Here is an 18,594-nt window from a genome sequence, read left to right as displayed (position 1 = left end):
GCGCCGGCCCGCCTACCCCCGCCCACGCGCCCAACAAGCTGAGCAGACACAGGCCCGTCACATCCAAAAACTTTATTGGACACAGCTCCGCGCAGGGCCACAGCCCGGCGGTGAGGGCGGCTCCATCCAGGAAGTCTCAGCAACAGGAACCCACAAGGCGACACTCTAGCTAAGGTTATAGATAGCTGGGAGACGAGGGCCGCTCCGCAGACGCGGGAACAGGCCAGATCTTTATAAATAAACATCCAGTAAAGAGAAATGACAACTCTAAATCATCCGCATACACAGAGCACTCTAGGGGGTGGGGCGCCGGGGGCCTGGAGGGGCGATGAGTGGGCCCAGATGTCCACGGCATGGGGCAGGCGGGGGCAAGGCCAGGAAAACAGACGATGGGCACTAGGACACTGCGCATGTACAAGACCAACTACTAGGGGCGGCGGCCCGGTGCGTATGTGTCAGGCTGTTCGTTCTGGAATGAGGAGGGGTGGTCTTTACATAATATTCTGTGGCTGGTGGGCTCGGAGAGGGTCTACTTTGTGGAGAGGATGAGGGCGACGATGAGACCGTAGAGGCCAAGCACCTCGGCAAAGATGAGAATCAGGATCATGCCCACGAATAGTCGGGGCTGCTGGGCAGTGCCCCGCACGCCAGCGTCCCCCACGATGCCGATGGCAAAGCCGGCTGCCAGGCCGCTCAGGCCCACGCTCAGGCCGGCGCCCAGCTGGAGGAAGCTCCTGGAGGCAAGAAGAGAGGACTGACATCAGCAGCCTGCTGACCAGGGGGAGACAGAGGTCCGGGTCACCACCCACGGGGAAACCGGTCCCCTCCCTGCGGCCCTGCAGCCCTCCAGCCCTATGGGGCCTGACCCCAGCGCTCACCTGTAGAGGCTGATGTCGTCATTCAGGGAGTTGGCGATGAGGACTGCCACCACCAGGCCGTAGATGGCGATGATGCCAGCCATGACCACTGGGATGATGGACTTCATGATCAGCTCTGGCCGCATGACAGACATGGCCGCAATGCCGGTGCCGCTCTTGGCTGTGCCATAGGCAGCGCCCAGGGCTGTGGGAGAAAGGTGGGGTGAGCCCACAGCAGTACGCAGGCCAGCTGGGGCTAGGACCCCAAGGTGTAGCTTTGGCACAGCTGTAAGGGCCACCCCAAGTTATCACATGCAGAGGGGGAGCTCAAGCAGGCACCCAGCCCAGGGCAAGAGGACCCAGGAGGAACAGCCACAGGCAGGCAAAAGGAACCCAGGATGGCCACTCCTTCCTTCCTCTACATGAGGCCCCCACCCTCAGAGTCCAGCTCTTCCTCCAGCAGCAGCCCTTGTGGCAGCGTTGCCCATCTGGGGCTCCTGGCTCTGCGGTGAAACCACCTGTCACCCCAGGGGCCTCAGTGCAGCCTCAGCAGCCCACATGTGGGGTCAGGATCAGTTGACCCTTAGGGCTACTGCCCAGAACAACACGCTGAAAAGTCACCAAAGGTCTTGGGGATGGCAAAGCCACTGCTGCAGGGTGTGACCTGAGGGTCAGAAGTAGCTGACCTGGCCACTCTTGTCACCCAGGCCAGAGCTCCCTTGACTCACTGCCCAGCCCAAGCTCCCCAACGCTCCCAGCCCCAAATATTCCCCCAGGAGGGTCCAACGTTCTGCCAGAAAGGGCAGCTCTGAGCACCCTCAGTCACACAGCAGGCCTGGACCCTCGACAGATTGGAGAATCTTCTCTAAATAACCAGACGGGAGACAGGGTGAGCCAAGAAGAGGATGGGGGCAGAGACGACTATGGGAATCATCACCAGTCCAACCACGAGGCCTCAGCTGACCTCGCAGAGGGGTCTCCCCTGCACGCGGGGGGCTCTCAGCACACAGGAGCCTGGCCAAAGGGCCCGAGCCTCCCACCGCAACAGTGCTGGTGGGTCGGGCTCCAGGGTGGCGCCTGGCTCCTCCAGAGCTGTCCCTCCTTCCTCTCCCAAAAGAATGTTGCCTTTCTTTTCAGTTCCCCTCTCCTGGGCCCTATTCTCAAAGTGGAGAATTCTGTGGACACAGCAGAGTCACGGGGGCTCATCTGTCTTTCTGACTTCTACCAGCTGCCCTCCAGGGACACCACAGGGGCCTACTGAGCTGCTTGAGTGGACTGCACTGGCAACTCCCTGCCCCCTCTCTGCCCACGACACTCATGCCATGGTCTTTTAGGGGAGATCAATAACTAGCCTGACTTGACCAGGCGCAGTGGTTCACGCCTGTAATCCCAGCACTTTAGGAGGCCAAGGTGAGCAGATCACCTGAGGTCAGGAGTTCAAGATTTGCCTGGGTAACATGGTGAAACCCCGTCTCTACTAAAAATACAAAAATTAGCCAGAGGGGTAGAGCACACCTGTCATCCCAGTTACTCGGGAGGCTGAGGCAGGAGAATCGCTTGAATCTGGGAGTGGAGGTTGCAGTGAGCCGAGATCACACCACTGCCCTCCAGCCCGGGCGCGGACTCCGTCTCAAACAAGAGTGAATCTCTGACACACACACCCACACACACACACCCACCCACACCCCAAACAAAAAAAACAACAGCCTGACCTGCAGATGACTACATAGAACAGAAGTGGAAGGGACCAGGACTACCCCCACCATTTTTCTTCATATTTTATTGATATATTTGGGCCACAAAAGTTGCCTATCCTGTGCTCCAGCACTGAGCAGAAGTGAGGACACAGGCACGGTGACCTCCAGGCACAGAGAAACACTCCAGAAGAGCGGAAAATGGGATGCTGGGGAAGGGCTTCATCGACAAGTGTCCCAAGTTGGCGGGGAGAGAGGAGTCACAGGAAAACAAGGCAGTAATACAGGGCCTCTGGACAGCACTGGCGGAGACACCAAGACGATGGTGCTGGGTATCCAGGGAGTGACTGGCGGGAGGGAGGAGGCTGGGACCTGGGCCAGGGAGCCACACTGCCTCCTCCACGCCACCTTGGAAGTGCCCAGACATGCCACGCCAACACCCAGTGCACCTGAAGACTGGGGCCCAGGGCCTGTCCCAACGCCTGACCTCAACTCCTGGTTACAGTGCATTTTTTCCCTGGCGAGCATACAGACCAATTACAGTGCATTTTAGGGGCTCCCGCTGCAGGCCCAGGACCACATCCGACTGCATCATGTATACACAAGAGACTAGAGCACGGCGGACATGTGGGCAGGAGACTGAATACAGGGAACTCAGCAAGCCAGGTAGTGGACCCTGTGAGGCCAGTGTCCACCAGAGGCAGGAAGGGAGCCAGACCCTTCCCTACAGAGGGCAGCAGGAAGAGTCATGTGGCTGGCAGTGGGAGGAGGCACCAAGAGGAGCACAGGGAAGAAAGAGATAGCCACCAAAAGCACTGTGCCGTGAGCACCCTGGACTCCAGTCCGGAGGCCAAGCCTGACCAGACTGCAGAAGGCAGACCGGTGAGAAGCACCAGGCTCAGCGTCCACAGAAAGAGTGTGGGGCTAGAAAACAGTTCCAGAAACACAAGCACAAAATAAAGGGCGCCTACCAGCAGGGAGTAAGTCATAGGAAATACAGAAAAGGAGCAAATGACAATTTCTTGGGGGACACAATGAAGAAAATCAACAGGACATTTGTCATGATGGAAAAAAAAGAGAAGCTGGGATGGGGGCCTGCAAGAGGCCCGTGGACCTCATTCAATTTAAGACCAATCCATCAGTGCCAGGCAGGCCAAGGGCCACGAGCTGGGGACAGAGTTGGAGGCTGGCGTGGTGGCAACAGCAGATGCCACTGGAAGGCAGGGGGCTTGTTTAGGTCAGCACAGCAGGTGAAGCCAGCTCCTGGAGAAAAGCATGTTTAGAAGGCAGAAATGAAGTCAGAAGTTGGACCAGTCATGGTGGCTCATGCCTATAATCCCAGCACTTTGGGAGGCAGAGGGGGTGGATCATTTGAGGCAACAAGGAGTTTGAGACCAGCCTGAGCCACATGGCGAGACTCTGTCTCTAAAAAAAATTAGCTGGGCATGGTGGTCTGTGCCTGTAGTCCCAGTTATTCAGGAGGCTGAGGCAGGAGGATTGCTTGAGCCTGGGAAGTTGAGGCTGTAGTGAGCCGAGATCACACCACTGCACTGCAGCCTGGCAAACAGAGAAAGACCCTGTCTTGAGAAGGGGGGGAAAAAAAAAACCATGTGATTTACTTGACCAAGTGAAGTCAGATGTCAGCTCCTGGAGAGCCACAGTAAGCCACTTTATCCTGAAGAGCCAGGGATAATCAGGCTGTCCAAAGGCCTGTGTAGGTCTTGATGGAGAGGGAGGCAAGGAGGTGGGTTCAGAAAAAGGGCTCAGTGGACAAACTCAGGGCTTCAAGAGCAAGCAGCAACAGCTAGAATTTAAGTTCCACATGGGCGGGGATCCCATATTGTTCACTGCTATCCTCCAAGTACCTGGCACATAGTAAGCACTCAATCAAGATTGGTTGGATGAATGAATGACAGCCACAAGCAGTATCCCACAGGTGGCCAGGCAAAATGGAATCTCTGGAGGCATTCTGGGGGCAAAGAACAGAGGAGGCTCTGGGGAAAGGCTCAGAAGCCTGTTGCGAAAAGCCTTGAGTGTGTGGAAAGAGTAGGCGGTGCCTAGAAGGAAGTATAAGTCTAGACCACTTCTTCCACCACAAATGACCTCTTACTTGCACATGATGGGAAGGGCAGGGCTTACTCGCGAATGGCAGACAGGCCCAGGCAGAGGGAGGCCCCCAAGAAGCAGAGAGCCCCAAGCCCCCACCCCGCAGGTGTTTACAGTCAGCAGAGACTGTTTGGAGTTCAAACCCTCCACATACCTGCACTAGGAGCCTCCCCAGGCCACCAGGCAGGGTGGGGCAGGGCAGGGTCATCAAAGCTAAAACCAGACCTAACCACGGAGGCGGAGACCAGACCAGGCCAGGCCAGTCCACGGAGGCTGAGACTGGGTCAGAACTTAACTCGTGGGACCCACATTCCTGGGCCTAGCCCTAGACCAAGTGCCATTCTCCCAAGGAGACCAACTGTCACTAAATTGGACGCCCAGGACCTGTCAACGCCTAATTTCAAAAGCAGGGTGCCATCAAGAACCCTAGAAGGCCCCTTCTCCAAGCCCAGGGAAGCCCCTCCCAATTTCAGGCCCCAGGGAAGGAAGAGAAGGTCATTCATTCATCCCTCCATTCATTAGGACCAGAACTGGAAGCCTCAGTCCAGAAGGCAACCACTCGATCCTATAAACTCAGACATCCATGCCACCCTCTCACCCACCTCAGAGCATAGACCCTCTGCAAGCTACACAGCCCCGCCAGCGCCGACACTGTCTCCCAGCTCCCTCCACTTCCACATACTCCCACCCCTGGGTCTCCGCGGGCTCTCCGAACCAAGCCCTCAGCCCAGCTTTCCCAAACAGCCCACACAGCGACACGGGTATTGGGCAACCGTAACCAGCTCCAACCGGAAGCACCTGCCTGTGCGTGAGACCCACCTGACCCCGGGGGCCGGCCGCCACAAGGGCGAGGGCTGTGGACCTCCCATGGGGAACATGGGCTCCCCACCGGCCGGAAAGCTCCAGGAACCCTTCTCCGGGGCGCTCCTGGGCCCGACCCGCGCCGCCGCCCGCGCACTGGGGCCTTCGAGGTGTGATGTCACCTGCCCGCAGAATCGGCCCGTGCGCCGCCCCCCTCGCGCTCCCACCCTAGCCTCCCTCTCGCCGCTCCCGGGGCTAAGATGGCAGCGGCGCCGCCGCCCCACCCCCGCACCCTCACGACCCGGCTGGCAGGGCCGCCGGCCTGGACCCCCGGCGGCTCCTAGCAGCCCTCGGGGCGCCGACCCCCGCCCGCTGCCACGCGAGGCCCAGGCGCCCCCGACTGCTCGGCATTACGTCAGAGTGACGTCACACACCGGACCCCAGAGAGCTGCGGGCATGAGCAACGCGCGCGCCCCCGCCCCAGGGTCCCTCCCGCCTCGGCGCTCACCGCTGAAGACCATGGCGGCCGAGGCGCCCATGACGGCGAAAAACGAAGCATACTCAGGGCCGCTCTTGGACTCGGACATATCTGCAGGTGGGGAGAGGGCGAGCTCTGCGGGCCGAGGCGGTGGCGAAGGCGGGGGCGAGGACGGGCCGGGAGCTAAAGCGAGGAGGCGGGCGGCGGCGAAGGCGATCCGGCCCGTCAGCCGCTGCGCTCTAAATACCAGCACCGCAGAACAAAATGGCGGCCGCGGCCGCGTCACATGACCTGGGCCCCGCCCCTGCGGGCGGTACCACTTCGTACCGTGGGGGAGACGCGGCCTGGACGCCCGGGCGGCCCGTTGACCTCCGCCGGGCTGTGCCTCCAGCCCAGCGACCCGGTCCCGGCGCCCGGCCACGCCCCGCCTCGGCCTCCGCGGGTGTTGCCGGGCGCCGCCGGCCTTTGGATCCCCGCAGCGTTGGACCGGTCTCGCATCGGGGCGGGGCGGTTTGTACTCATTAGCATATGGGGCGGGGCCTCTCTGTGCCCCGCCTCCTCTGCGGCTGCACGACGTCTGCAGGTGTTCGGTTCCCAGCGACGCTTTTCTTTGCACCCCTGGCGTGAAGCCGCAGGCCGTGGTTTCGCGGCCTTGCCCCCAAGGCGGTGCCTGACTCCTCCGGGCGCTGGTCTTCCAGGATCTCCCTACCAATCCTGGGCGAGCTAAGGGTCCCAGCAGATGTGTGGGGTGCGGGCCTCCTCTGCCGCAGCGTCAGGAAAAACCCCCAGCCCACAGCTGTGAAGTCCCAGCCCGTGGCTGCAGCCCTTCTGTGTCCCCAGGTCACCTCCATCCACCCTGTCCCCAGTCTCCTCCAGACCCAGACCCACTGCCTCTGACCCAGCGGTTGGTGACTTCACCTCTCGCTTCGGAGAAAAAGGACCCCCTCCCCGGACCTGTCTCTGCCCTTGCATCAGGGACCCAAACATTAGTGGGGTGTGTCTCTGCCCCTCAAGATGTAGGCATGACTGGTGGAAGCCCTGTCGGAACTGCGACCTCTTGAGGCCCCCCAGGCTCTGCACATTCTGGCGTCTCGGTCCTCCCACCTGTCCTTGCAGCCACCCACGCACGCAAAGCCTACACCTTCAGGGCCATCTTTCTGGAGCAGTTGGAGCGGTTCCCGCAGCAGTGAAAGCAGCCCAGCCAGGGCTGGTGCTGCCCTACTGATCCTGTGTGGCAGTCCCTGGCACCCCCTCTGCCTGATCTCCACTCCCCCTTTCAGGGGCCCTGGGCAGCTGCCACAAGGCCTGGGTGTCCTTTGAGCTCTAAGGCCTCATCCTGGGTTAGAGCTCTCCCTGAGTAGCCTGGATGTCAGCTCATCACCTTCTCCATGTAGGCAATGGGGTCATGGCCCCTGACCTGGCCCTCCTGCTGGACTCAGCCCCACCTTCCCCAGCAGGAGCCTCCCTTGAGCCCCTTCCCCAGGCTAACCTGGACCTGGACTCTTGGAACTTGCAGCCCGTGAAAGTCCCCAAGTCTGTCCTGGTTCAAAGGAGAGGAGGCAACAGATATGGCCAGAGGCCCTTTTTGCTCCTCCTCTTTCTTGCCCGACCCTTGTTTCTGAGAAGAGGAATCTTCACTCTGTCTCCACCTCCTCACCTGCCCTTCCCTCCCCGGCTCCTTGCCCTTGCCAAGGTCACCGGTGACCGCCATTTCTCTAAGCAGAAGGACATGTCAGGCTTTTCAAGTGGACCTCTGTGCTGCGTGGCCTGCCACCCTCTCCACGCACTCTCCTCTCTCCTGTGGACTTCCTAAGCCTCGGACGCCCTCAGTCTTCCTGGAGTCACAAGACCCCGTAGCCCCAGTTTTGCTGCAGGTCCTGGCATACCCAGGGCTGCCCCTGGCTCTGCCCTTCCCTTGCTTGATCCCATCCTTGCCCTGGCTTTGTCCCCCATCTTATGCCATCCTGTCCCTCACCAGCACCATTCCAGCCCCGACCGCCCTTTGAGTGAGAGCAACACCAGTGCCTGCCCCCATGATTCCAAGCCCTCCAGGAAAGCCCAGGCCAGGAAGGCTGCTGCCTGGGGCCGAATTCAGACCAAGGAAAGGTGGTGCAGAGCAGCCCACCATGGAGAAACAGCACAGTCCAAGCTCAGGGGTGGGCTGCGCGCAGTGGCTGCCGCCTGTAATCCCAGCACTTTGGGAGGCCAAGCCAGGAGGATCACTTGATCCCAGGAGTTTAAGACCAGCCTGGGCAACAAAGTGAGAACTCGTCTCAAACAAAACAGTGTAGCGTGGGCAAAGTGCACCTAACTCCGCTATGGCTGAAACACCAGGACTGCGCACATGGGGACGTGGAGAGACTTCCCTCCGCAGGAGCAGGGAGTGGGTCAGCTGTGCTCAGTGGCCTCTTACCCATTCATTTTCTGCCTAGGTTCTGGTGTGAGAGGTCATACCGGGTCTCCAGTGTGGCTCCTGACACCTCAAGCTGGTGTGTCTGAAGCTGAGCTCGCCCCCACCCCTTCACCACCAGCTTCCACTGGGTTATTTCCATTCCTGCAGAAGGCACGCCCATCCCCCCTGCAGCCTGATGTCACGCCACTACTCCCTCCCCACTCTCTATTACTCAGGATCCCGGGATCCTGCCTCCCCAGCTTGTGTCCCTGCCCCTGCCCCTGCCCCTGCCACTGCCTGGCCTAGGTCTTCTCATTGCCTACCCCCAATCAACCCAGTCTTCACCTTAAAGCCACAGGATCTTTCCAATGGGCACTTTCCATCCTGGAATCCTTCAGCCCCTCAGGGGCCCTCTCTGGTCCCCTCCCACTTCTCATCACCAACCCTCCAACGTGTGTGCATCACCTGTGTCTGCACCAACTCTCTTCCTCACTCCCTGCTTAAGAAATGTGCCTCAGTTGGCCAGATGCCTGTAATCCCAACATTTTGGGAGGCCAAGGCAGGTGGATCACAAGGTCAGGAGACAGAGACCTCCTGGCTAACACGGTGAAACCCTGTCTCCACTAAAAATACAAAAAATTAGGCCGGGCGCGGTGGCTCATACCTGTAATCCCAGCACTTTGGGAGGCCGAGGCGGGCTGATCACTAGGTCAGGAGATCGTAGACCATCCTGGTGAACACGGTGAAACCCCGTCTCTACTAAAAACACAAAAACATTAGCCGGGCATGGTGGCGGGCGCCTGTAGTCCCAGCTACTACTGGGACTGAGACTGAGGCAGGAGAACGGCGTGAACCTGGGAGGTGGAGCTTGCAGTGAGTGGACATCGTGCCACTGCACTCCAGCCTGGGCGATAGAGCCAGACTCCGTCTCAAAAAAACCCAAAAATTTAGCTGGGCGTGGTGGCACGCACCTGTAATCCCAGCTACTCCGGAGACTGAGGCAGGAGAATCGCTTGAACCCAGGAGGCGGAGGTTGCAGTGTGCCGAGATCGTGTCACTGCATTCCAGCCTGGGCGACAGAGCAAGACTCTGTCTCAAAAAAAAAAAGAAATAAAAATAAAAATGGGCCTCAGGATTTAGAACACCACCTCCTCCAGGAAGCCCTCCTTTCCTTCCCCTCCTTCTTCCTCCTCAGGCACCTCCTTCAGGCCTCTCTGGATGCTCCCCTCACACTCTGATTTTTTCTTTTTTTTTTTTTTGAGACAACATCTTGCTCTATTGGCAGGCTGGAGTGCAGTGGCATGATCTCGGCTCACTGCAACCTCTGCCTCCCAGATTCAAGCATTCTCCTGCCTCACGCTCCCGAGTAGCTGGGACTACAGGTGCACGCCAGCATGCCTGGCTAAATTTTGTATTTTTAGTAGAGATGGAGTTTCACCATGTTGGCCAGAATGGTCTCAATCCCTTGACCTCGTGATCTGCCTGCCTCGGCCTCCCAAAATGCTGGGATGACAGGCGTGAGCCACCATGCCCGGCCTGTGATTTTTTTTTCACTCACTGCCTCCCCACTGAGGGTCGCTGTGTCCCTTTTTCTGTGTCCTTGACCTGGTAGGGTGCCGGACACATACAGGTGGTATTTCCGGAGCACCAGGGTGGGCCAGGCTCTGTCTGGGCACCATCACCCCTCACTCTCACCGTGACCCTCATTTCCTGGTCAGGGAAACAAGCCTCAGAAGGTTAAGAGCATTGCCAGGCATCCAGGTAGCAGCTGCCGAGAGAACCTGAAACTGGAGCTCCAGGGGCTTCCTCTGTGGTGGGCTCCACAGCTGACTGATGACCAGTGACAGGGCCAGGAAGGACCCAGATCTCCTTCCCCTTGGTCTCCCAGCACCAGGCAGAACCCCAGGGTGGAGTGGCCTCTGGGGTGGGGATGGCCAGGGACACACATCTCTCTCCCCCCTCACAGCTACTTCCCTCTTGGCGTGAAACCACAGGTCACGAGCCCCTGGCCTGTCACTGCTACAGCAACGGGGATTTCCAGGAACTGGGAGAGGGACTTTGAGAAACTCAGTTCAGAGACCCCAACAGGAACAGTAGAGAGATGCAGGGTGGGCTCCTGCAGGAGGGACCAGCGGCATTTTGCAGACACCCCAGCAAGGGTAGGGGAGGATGGGGATAAAGAGACAAGGAATAAAGTCTCATGAGTGACTGGGGAGATGAACTTCTCCCGAGAAAGCCATCACAAAGGGCTGGGGGGCAGCCTGATCTGCAGACGACAGTGTACCTGCAGATGCCTGCTCCTGAAGACAGCCATCCTTCTGAGTTGCCCTGAGGACACACCCAGAGATGCACAACGCTGGGAGATGGCACCGGGCACTCTCGACCTGCTTCCAGGAGAGACGTGTGGCCCCAGCAGGGCCAAAGGAAATGGGCCAAGAACACAGGTGTACCATCAGGGGTATGACCAAAGGTGCTTTATTTTGTTATCATTAAAAGTTAAGGCGGCCGGGCGCGGTGGCTCAAGCCTGTAATCCCAGCACTTTGGGAGGCCGAGACGGGCGGATCACGAGGTCAGGAGATCGAGACCATCCTGGCGAACACGGTGAAACCCCGTCTCTACTAAAAAATACAAAAAACTAGACGGGCGCGGTGGCGGGCGCCTGTTGTCCCAGCTACTCGGGAGGCTGAGGCAGGAGAATGGCGTGAACCCGGGAGGCGGAGCTTGCAGTGAGCTGAGATCCGGCCACTGCACTCCAGCCTGGGCGACAGAGCGAGACTCCGTCTCAAAAAAAAAAAAAAAAAAAAAAAAAAAGTTAAGGCTTAAACAATGACACAGTGAATTTTTTTTTTATTTTTTATTTATTTTTTTTTTTTTGAGACGGGGTCTGGCTCTGCCGCCCAGGCTGGAGTGCAGTGGCGCGATCTCGGATCACTGCAAACTCCGCCTCCCTGGTTCACGCCATTCTCCTGCCTCAGCCTCCCAAGTAGCTGGGACTACAGGCGCCCGCCACCATGCCAGGCTAATTTTTTGTACTTTTAGTAGAGATGGGGTTTCACCGTGTTAGCCAGGATGGTCTCCACCTCCTGACCCCATGATCTGCCTGCCTCAGCCTCCCAAAGTGCTGGGATTACAGGCGTGAGCCACCGTGCCCGGCCTGAATTTTTTTTTTTTAATAAAAAAACATGCCAGAGGTAAAGACAACAAGGTGCAAGTAGGACTCGGCGCCGCACAAGGTGCTTGGTGCAAGGAGGCTCCCCAAAGTTGAGGGTGGCAGGGGAGGTGGAGCCCTGAGCTGCTCTCGCTGGACAGCAGGCACTGAAGGGGAGAGAGGTCGGAGGCAGACGACTGCAATGACCCCAAGGACAGGGCAGCTCCCCCTTCTTGCTCATCCCAAGCTTTCAGGGTTGATGGAGAAGGGCGTGAGTGGGTCCTCCTCTTTAAGGACCCGGCGGGGTGGGCAGGGAGTCCCGCCGACCCTGACCACCAGGTGGCAGTGTGCGGTGCTGCTTCCGCAGGTAGGTGGGCAGGCGGAGGACCCCATTGGCTCACAGGTGCTATAGTGCCTAATTAGTGGCCATTTGGGGGTTTTTTGGACACAAACTTCCAAATTACCAGGACCAGGGGCTGCACCTGCACCACGACCTGGTTCTCAGAACGGGTGTCAGATAAATGCTCAGCCCTGGGCAGCCCAGACCCCATGTCTGGTCTTGGGGTGCACCCTGAAGGCCAACATAGCCTCTCACATTCCACCCAGGGGGACAGGGGTCACCACCGCAGCCCCTGCCCGTCTCAGACCCTGACCCATTCGTTCAGTTCCCTGAGCACCTACTATTGTGCCAGGTGCTGAGTGAGGCCCCTGCCAAAGACAAGTTAGAGTCCCGCAAGACCTGGCGGCCCACCAGGGGGCAGTAGCATCCCCAACGGCACAGCCAACGCTACACCAGAAACGTGGTTCCTAGAAGCAGCGGGGACAAGGGAAGGAGGTGCTGGGACTAGCTCAGTGGGTCCCAGAAGAGGTGATCTCTGAATTAGGACTTAAAAGATGAAGAGAGGGCATAGAGCAGGGGAGAAACTGATCCAGTTTGTATTTAAGTAAGTCAGAGACTGGTCGGGTGCAAGTGGCTCATGCCTGTAATCCCAGCACTTTGTGAGACCAAGGTAAGCGGATCACCTATGGTCAGCAGTTGGAGACCAGCCTGGCTGACATGGTGAAATCCTGTCTCTACTAAAAATGCAAAAATTAGCTGGGCGTGGTGGTGTGTGCCTGTAATCCCAGCTACTAGGGAGACTGAGGTAGAAGAATCACTTGAACCCAGGAAGGGGAGGTTGCAGTGAGCCGAGATCGTGCCACTGCACTCCAGCTTGGGTGACAGAGCGAGACTCTGTCTCAAAAAAACAAAAACACAAAAAAACAAAAAAAAAACAGGCTGGGCGCAGTGGCTCACGCCTATAATCCCAGCACTTTGGGAGGCCGAGATGGGCGGATCACGAGGTCAGGAGATCAAGACCATCCTGGCTAACATGGTGAAACCCCGTCTCTACTAAAAATACATTTTAAAAAATGAGCTGGGCATGGTGGCAGGCACCTGTAGTCCCAGCTACACGGGAGGCTGAGGCAGAAGAATGGTGTGAACCCGGGAAGCGGAGCTTGCAGCGAGTGGAGATCGTGCCACTGCACTCCAGCCTGGGCGACAGAGCAAGGCTCCATCCCAAAAAAAAACAAAAACAAAACAAAAAAAAAAACAAAAACATGAAAACGAAACCTGGCCGGGCGCGGTGGCTCAAGCCTATAATCCCAGCACTTTGGGAGGCCGAGACGGGCGGATCACAAGGTCAGGAGATCGAGCCCATCCTGGCTAACCCAGTGAAACCCCGTCTCTACTAAAAAATACAAAAAACTAGCCGGGCGAGGTGGCGGGCGCCTGTAGTCCCAGCTACTCAGGAGGCTGAGGCGGGAGAATGGCGTAAACCCGGGAGGCAGAGCTTGCAGTGAGCTGAGATCCGGCCACCGCACTCCAGCCTGGGCGACAGAGCCAGACTCCGTCTCAAAAAAAAAAAAAGAAAGAAAAGAAAACGAAACCCAAAGCCATAAGATAGAGAGGAATGGGGAGCAACTACTTGCTGGGGACAGGTTTTCCTTTAGGAATGGGGAAATGCCATGGAACTAGAGGTGGTGGATGCCCAACACTCTCATTCATGCACCCACCACCTCTGTCTGGGGTCATTGAAATGATTGGATAGTATGTCAATTTCACTTCAATTTTTTTGAAAGGACAATGAAACAGTTTCATGGCAACCTAGAGGGGAGAATGGGCCCCGGACACCTGCCACAGGCTAGGTCCAGGAAGCAGCCTGAAGGAAGGCTGGTGCTGGAGGCAGCAGGAGGGGAGGGGGCGGCACTGCCTGGCCAAGCTCTGGGCAGACACCAGCCCCACCCTGAGCTAGCCTGCAGGAGGAAGCAGCCCGGCGCCCCACCTCCCAGGCCAGAGTGCTCTGCACGCCCCGCTCAGGAACAGTCTTGCCCAATTCTGGCCTGAGTGTATGTCCTAACGTCAACCACAAGACAGTCCGTGCACTTACAGTAAGTGGAAGAGTTACTGCAGGGAGCGTGGTGGGCGGGGGAAGGGGGTGTCCCACCACCACAGGCCCCAGGAACACACCTGAAAAATCTCCGATTGCCCTGAACACACAGCAGCAGCACAGACCGACCCAAAGGGGCTTCAGTTCATTCTGCAGTGCTGAGCGCTCCTGCCCCTTGAGGCTGACAGTCTTCAGGACAGGGGGCAGGGAGACCAGCCAACCCCTGTCTCAGGTGCTGTGAAGCTAGAATGGGGACCCAGCCTCGGCAGAGAGCTCAGGGAAATCCTGGGAGGGACGCTGGGACCCAGGCATGAGGAGTGGCAAACAGCACATGCAAAGGCCGGGAAGCAGAGGCTCTCAGTTCAGAGGAACTGAAAGAAACCTGGGCCGGGCGCGGTGGCTCAAGCCTGTAATCCCAGCACTTTGGGAGGCCGAGACGGGCGGATCACGAGGTCGGGAGATCGAGACCATCCTGGCTAACACGGTGAAACCCCGTCTCTACTAAAAAGTACAAAAAACTAGCCGGGCGAGGTGGCGGGCGCCTGTAGTCCCAGCTACTCGGGAGGCTGAGGCAGGAGAATGGCGTGAACCCGGGAGGCGGAGCTTGCAGTGAGCTGAGATCTGGCCACTGCACTCCAGCCTGGGCGACAGAGTGAGACTCCGTCTCAAAAAAAAAAAAAAAAAAAAGAAACCTGGTGCCAGAGAGCTGTGGCTGTGTTGGGGGCCAAGCTTCCTGCCAGGCTAGCAGACCAGGAGGCCTCTCAGACCCGGGAGTGGCCTCCGAGCCGCTGCCCCAACAGTCCGCTGAAGGCACTGCAGGAAGGTGTTCAGAGAAGCAAAGAAAGAGGGCTTGGCAGGAAGGGGCCACCCCCGTGGCCAGTCTGGGGGAGAGGATAGAGTGGACAGAGGCAGCTCACATGACGGCAGGCAGAGGTTCCGCAGCAGCTGCAGGGAGGACCCCCGGCAGCCTCGGGCTCACTGGAGGAACTGGACAGGGAGGGGCCATCTGTGCAGGGCTCAAAAGAAAAAAGGCATTCTGTTTTTCTTTGTATTATACGGATCCACAATTAAACACAAGGTACTAGAAAAGACATGTGGCCGGGCACGGTGGCTCACCCCCCTGTAATCCCAGCACTTTGGGAGGCTGAGGCAGGAGCTAACTTGAGGCCAGGAGTTAGGTACCAGCCCGGCCAACATGATGAAACTCCGTCTCTACTAAAAATACAAAAATTAGCCGGGCATGGTGGCAGGCACCTGTAATCCCAGCTACTCAGGAGGCTGAAGCAGGAGGATCCCTCAAACCTGGGAGTTGGAAGTTGCAGTGAGCTAAGATCGCACCACTGCATTCCAGGCTGGGTGACAGAGCAAGATTCCATCTCAAACGAAAAAAAAAAAAAAAGAAAAGACATTCATTAATATTGACGTGACCGGGCGCGGTGGCTCACGTCTGTAATCCCAGCACTTTGGGAGGCTGAGGCAGGCGGATCACAAGGTCAGGAGATCGAGACCATGGTGAAACCCTGTCTCTACTAAAAATACAAAAAATTAGCTGGGCATGGTGGTGGGCGCCTGTAGTCCCAGCTACTTGGGAGGCTGAGGCAGGAGAATGATGTGAACCCAGGAGGCGGAGCTTGCAGTGAGCCAAGATTGCGCCACTGCACTCCAGCCTGGGCGACAGAGCAAGACTCCATTTCAAAACAAATATATATATATGCAAACTTCCAAAGGAAATACTCATTTTGAAATTCTGAATGAGAAAGGTTGAGTTTGCTTTTTGATACTCGGTTTTATACATGACATTCTTTATTATTTGTTTGTGGAGATGGAGTCTCCCTATGCTGCCCAGGCTGGTCTCAAACTCCTGGCCTCGAACAATCCACCCACCTCAGCCTCCTAAAGTCTTGGGATTCCAGGTGTGAGCCACCACAGCCGGCCTTGCCAGGGATTCCTGATGAGGCGTCTGATGCTGATTCTTCACGGCGGCTCCTCTAAGTCTCCCTAAAACTCTGCTGAGTGCAGTTGTCCACACAACAGGCACTAGGAACAAAAGAAAAGACAGATCAGGGAATGGTGCTGTTCTCACCAGCCATGGCTGCAGATGTGGCATCACGTACCTGTTGCCTCAGCGGAGAGGCTCACTGGTGACCACAATGCGCAGATGCGATCTTGTCAACCTAGCGCTCCCCTCTCTCTTCTGACATCCTGGAGAAGAGGCGTCCAGGACTTCCCATCCCTCTAAGCCTTCTCATAGCAAGTTATTCCACAGTGACCTTCTTTTACCAGTTCTCAATTTTATTTAGGATTCAAATTAACACCAACCAAACGTATCACTAAATCACTTATTTTCACGTTTTCAAAGTTGGATTGCGCTGCAAATCCATACATTTGTGCTCACTACACATTATTTTTTTATTACATTCATTGAGAGGCTCCAAAGCATCAGTCCAATAAACATTTTTCCAGTCCGATAACCATCCTTCATAAGAACTAAGAGGTAAAATTATTCACACAGCTCTTTTTTCCCTTTGATCCTTAGCTCATAAGCTTTTGAGCAAACGCCAATGTTTTTGCCAGTTCGTGTTGTCTGTGCCTTATCACAGGTCACATGTCTACAGAACACGGTATTCAATGACTTTGCTTCCTTGGTCCCAAGCAAAGGTGTTGACAGATTCCATAGTTTGGTAAAATGAGTGAGTCTGCAACTGTGGAAGGCATTTGTTTTTAGCAATGAATCGCATTACATTGTACCTAACTTCTCAAGCACAATCTGATATTAGGATGATGAAGATAATTCTTAAAAACTCTTTATACCAGATTATTTTTAAAAATCCACATACTTTTCTACTTAACATAGATGTTGTAGGGTGAAGAGCCTGTGAGGCTTGTTTGGCACTCCTGCTTCATTTATTAATTTCTCCATGCAAACAAGACATTTAGGCTGAGAAAGAGAACCAGCAAAAATCCAGATGAGCTGGGCACAGTGGTTCATGCCTGTAATCCCAGAACTTACGGAGGCAGAGGTGGGAGGAGGGAGGAGTGCTTGAGCCCAGGGGTTCAAGACTAGCCTGGGCAACATAGCAAGACTGTTCTCCACAAAAAGGGAGAAAAAGAAATCCATATGAACCCAAATTTGAGGCAGGTGCTATATTGCCTAATTAGTGGCCATTTGGGTTTTTTGACCAGTGGTTTTGTGAGTTTGATGATATTCTGGACTTAGTAAAAATGTGAGAAAGTAAATAACTGTAAAAATTAAATGGATTCCTGGACAGTGGGAAAAACGGGGCAATCTCAATAGGCCTGTGGTTTAGTTAACAGCAATGCAACAATGTTAATTTCTTTGTTTTGATGTTGACATGGGGGAAGGTGAGGGTCCATGGAAACCCTGTACCATCTCTGCAACTCTTCTGCAAATCAAAAATTACTTCAAAATAAAAAGCTACACAACCAAATTATTAAATATAAACTACTCAGGGATACTGCAAAGGCTTTATGGGCTCAGAAAGTGGATAAGAGAAATATGAAGGCCTCAGAAATCTTCAAAATTTTTTAAAACAAATTCCACTGAAAAACTCAAAAAATGAAGTACGCGGCTTACAAAAATAGAAAAAATGAAAATACTTTAATTCATTAAAACTCTGAAAAAATTCAAGTACAAATGACTTGCTCTCATAAGTTCTTTTGTTTAAACTGATTTTCTGAAGCCCCAAAGGCATATAATCTGCTTTAATGAATTCATTTAAATAAACTATTTTAAATTAGGTTCAATTGTTGTTTTGAAAATAAATGTTAAACATTTATTCAGCACAAAGTGGTCTATTAAAAAAAATTTTAAAATAGGCTAGGCGCAGTGGCTCACCCCTGTAATCCCTGCACTTTGGGAGGCTGAGGTGGGTGGATCACAAGGTCAGGAGTTCAAGACAAGCCTGACCAACATGGTGAAACTCCGCCTCTACTAAAAATACCAAAAAAATATTTAGCTGGGCACGGTGGCGTGTGCCTGTAATCCCAGCTACTCAGGAGGCTGAGGCAGGAGAATCGCTTGAACCTGGGAGGCGGAGGTTGCAGTGAGCCGAGATCCGGCCACTGGCCTGGGCGACTCCGTCTCAAAAAAAAAAAAAAAAAAAAAAAAAAAGGGCCGGGCGCGGTGGCTCACGCCTGTAATTCCAGCACTTTGGGAGGCCGAGGCGGGCGGATCACGAGGTCAGGAGCTCTAGACCATCCTGGCTAACATGGTGAAACCCCGTCTCTACTAAAAACACAAAAAAATTAGCCGGGCTTGGTGGTGCACGCCTGTAGTCCCAGCTACTCGGGAGGCTGAGGCAGGAGAATGGCGGGAGCCTGGGAGGCGGAGCTTGCGGTGAGCCGAGATCGCGCCACTGCACTCCAGCCCGGGAGACAGAGTGAAACTCCGTCTCAAAAAAAAAAAAAAAACAAAACTAAATAAATGTTTGAATGTTTCTAAAAACAAATAAGAATTCATTATGCAATTTTATCAAATGTTGGCTTTTTTTTTTTTTTTTAACAAAGAATAGCTACTCCATAGGCAGAGCAGCCACTTTTGGCTAATTTTTTTTTTTTTTTTTTTTTTTTTTTTTTTTGAGACGGAGTCATGCTCTGTCGCCCAGGCTGGAGTGCAGTGGCCGGATCTCAGCTCACTGCAAGCTCTGCCTCCCGGGTTCACGCCA

At 55.5% G+C, this 18,594-nt stretch overlaps 1 protein-coding gene across 1 annotated transcript; it reads right to left on the bottom strand.

The window, feature by feature from the left end:
- Window positions 1–57: 57 nt before the first annotated feature.
- On the bottom strand, window positions 58–6,197 carry ATP6V0C (ATPase H+ transporting V0 subunit c). Its single transcript, XM_015125387.3, has 3 exons — window positions 5,967–6,197; window positions 879–1,062; window positions 58–734 (listed from the first exon to the last, which is right to left on the bottom strand). The coding sequence occupies exons 1-3, from the start codon at window positions 6,043–6,045 to the stop codon at window positions 530–532; spliced, it is 468 nt and encodes a 155-aa protein (XP_014980873.1). The 5' UTR covers window positions 6,046–6,197; the 3' UTR covers window positions 58–529.
- Between the last annotated feature and the right edge of the window lie 12,397 nt (window positions 6,198–18,594).

This window comes from Macaca mulatta, chromosome 20 (assembly GCF_049350105.2).
Source record: "Macaca mulatta isolate MMU2019108-1 chromosome 20, T2T-MMU8v2.0, whole genome shotgun sequence".
Classification (NCBI taxonomy): domain Eukaryota; kingdom Metazoa; phylum Chordata; class Mammalia; order Primates; family Cercopithecidae; genus Macaca; species Macaca mulatta.
The sequence above is the reverse complement of the archived record's forward strand: the minus strand, read 5'-3'. Positions and strand labels throughout refer to the sequence as shown.

Excerpts from the sequence above, each read along its gene's own strand:
- ATP6V0C (XM_015125387.3), bottom strand. The coding sequence starts at position 6,045 with ATGTCCGAGTCCAAGAGCGGCCCTGAGTATGCTTCGTTTTTCGCCGTC. Across the intron at positions 1,063-5,966 it reads GGCCGCCATGGTCTTCAGCG|CCCTGGGCGCTGCCTATGGC; the intron begins GTGAGCGCCGAG and ends TTTCTCCCACAG. Across the intron at positions 735-878 it reads GACGACATCAGCCTCTACAG|GAGCTTCCTCCAGCTGGGCG; the intron begins GTGAGCGCTGGG and ends TCTTGCCTCCAG.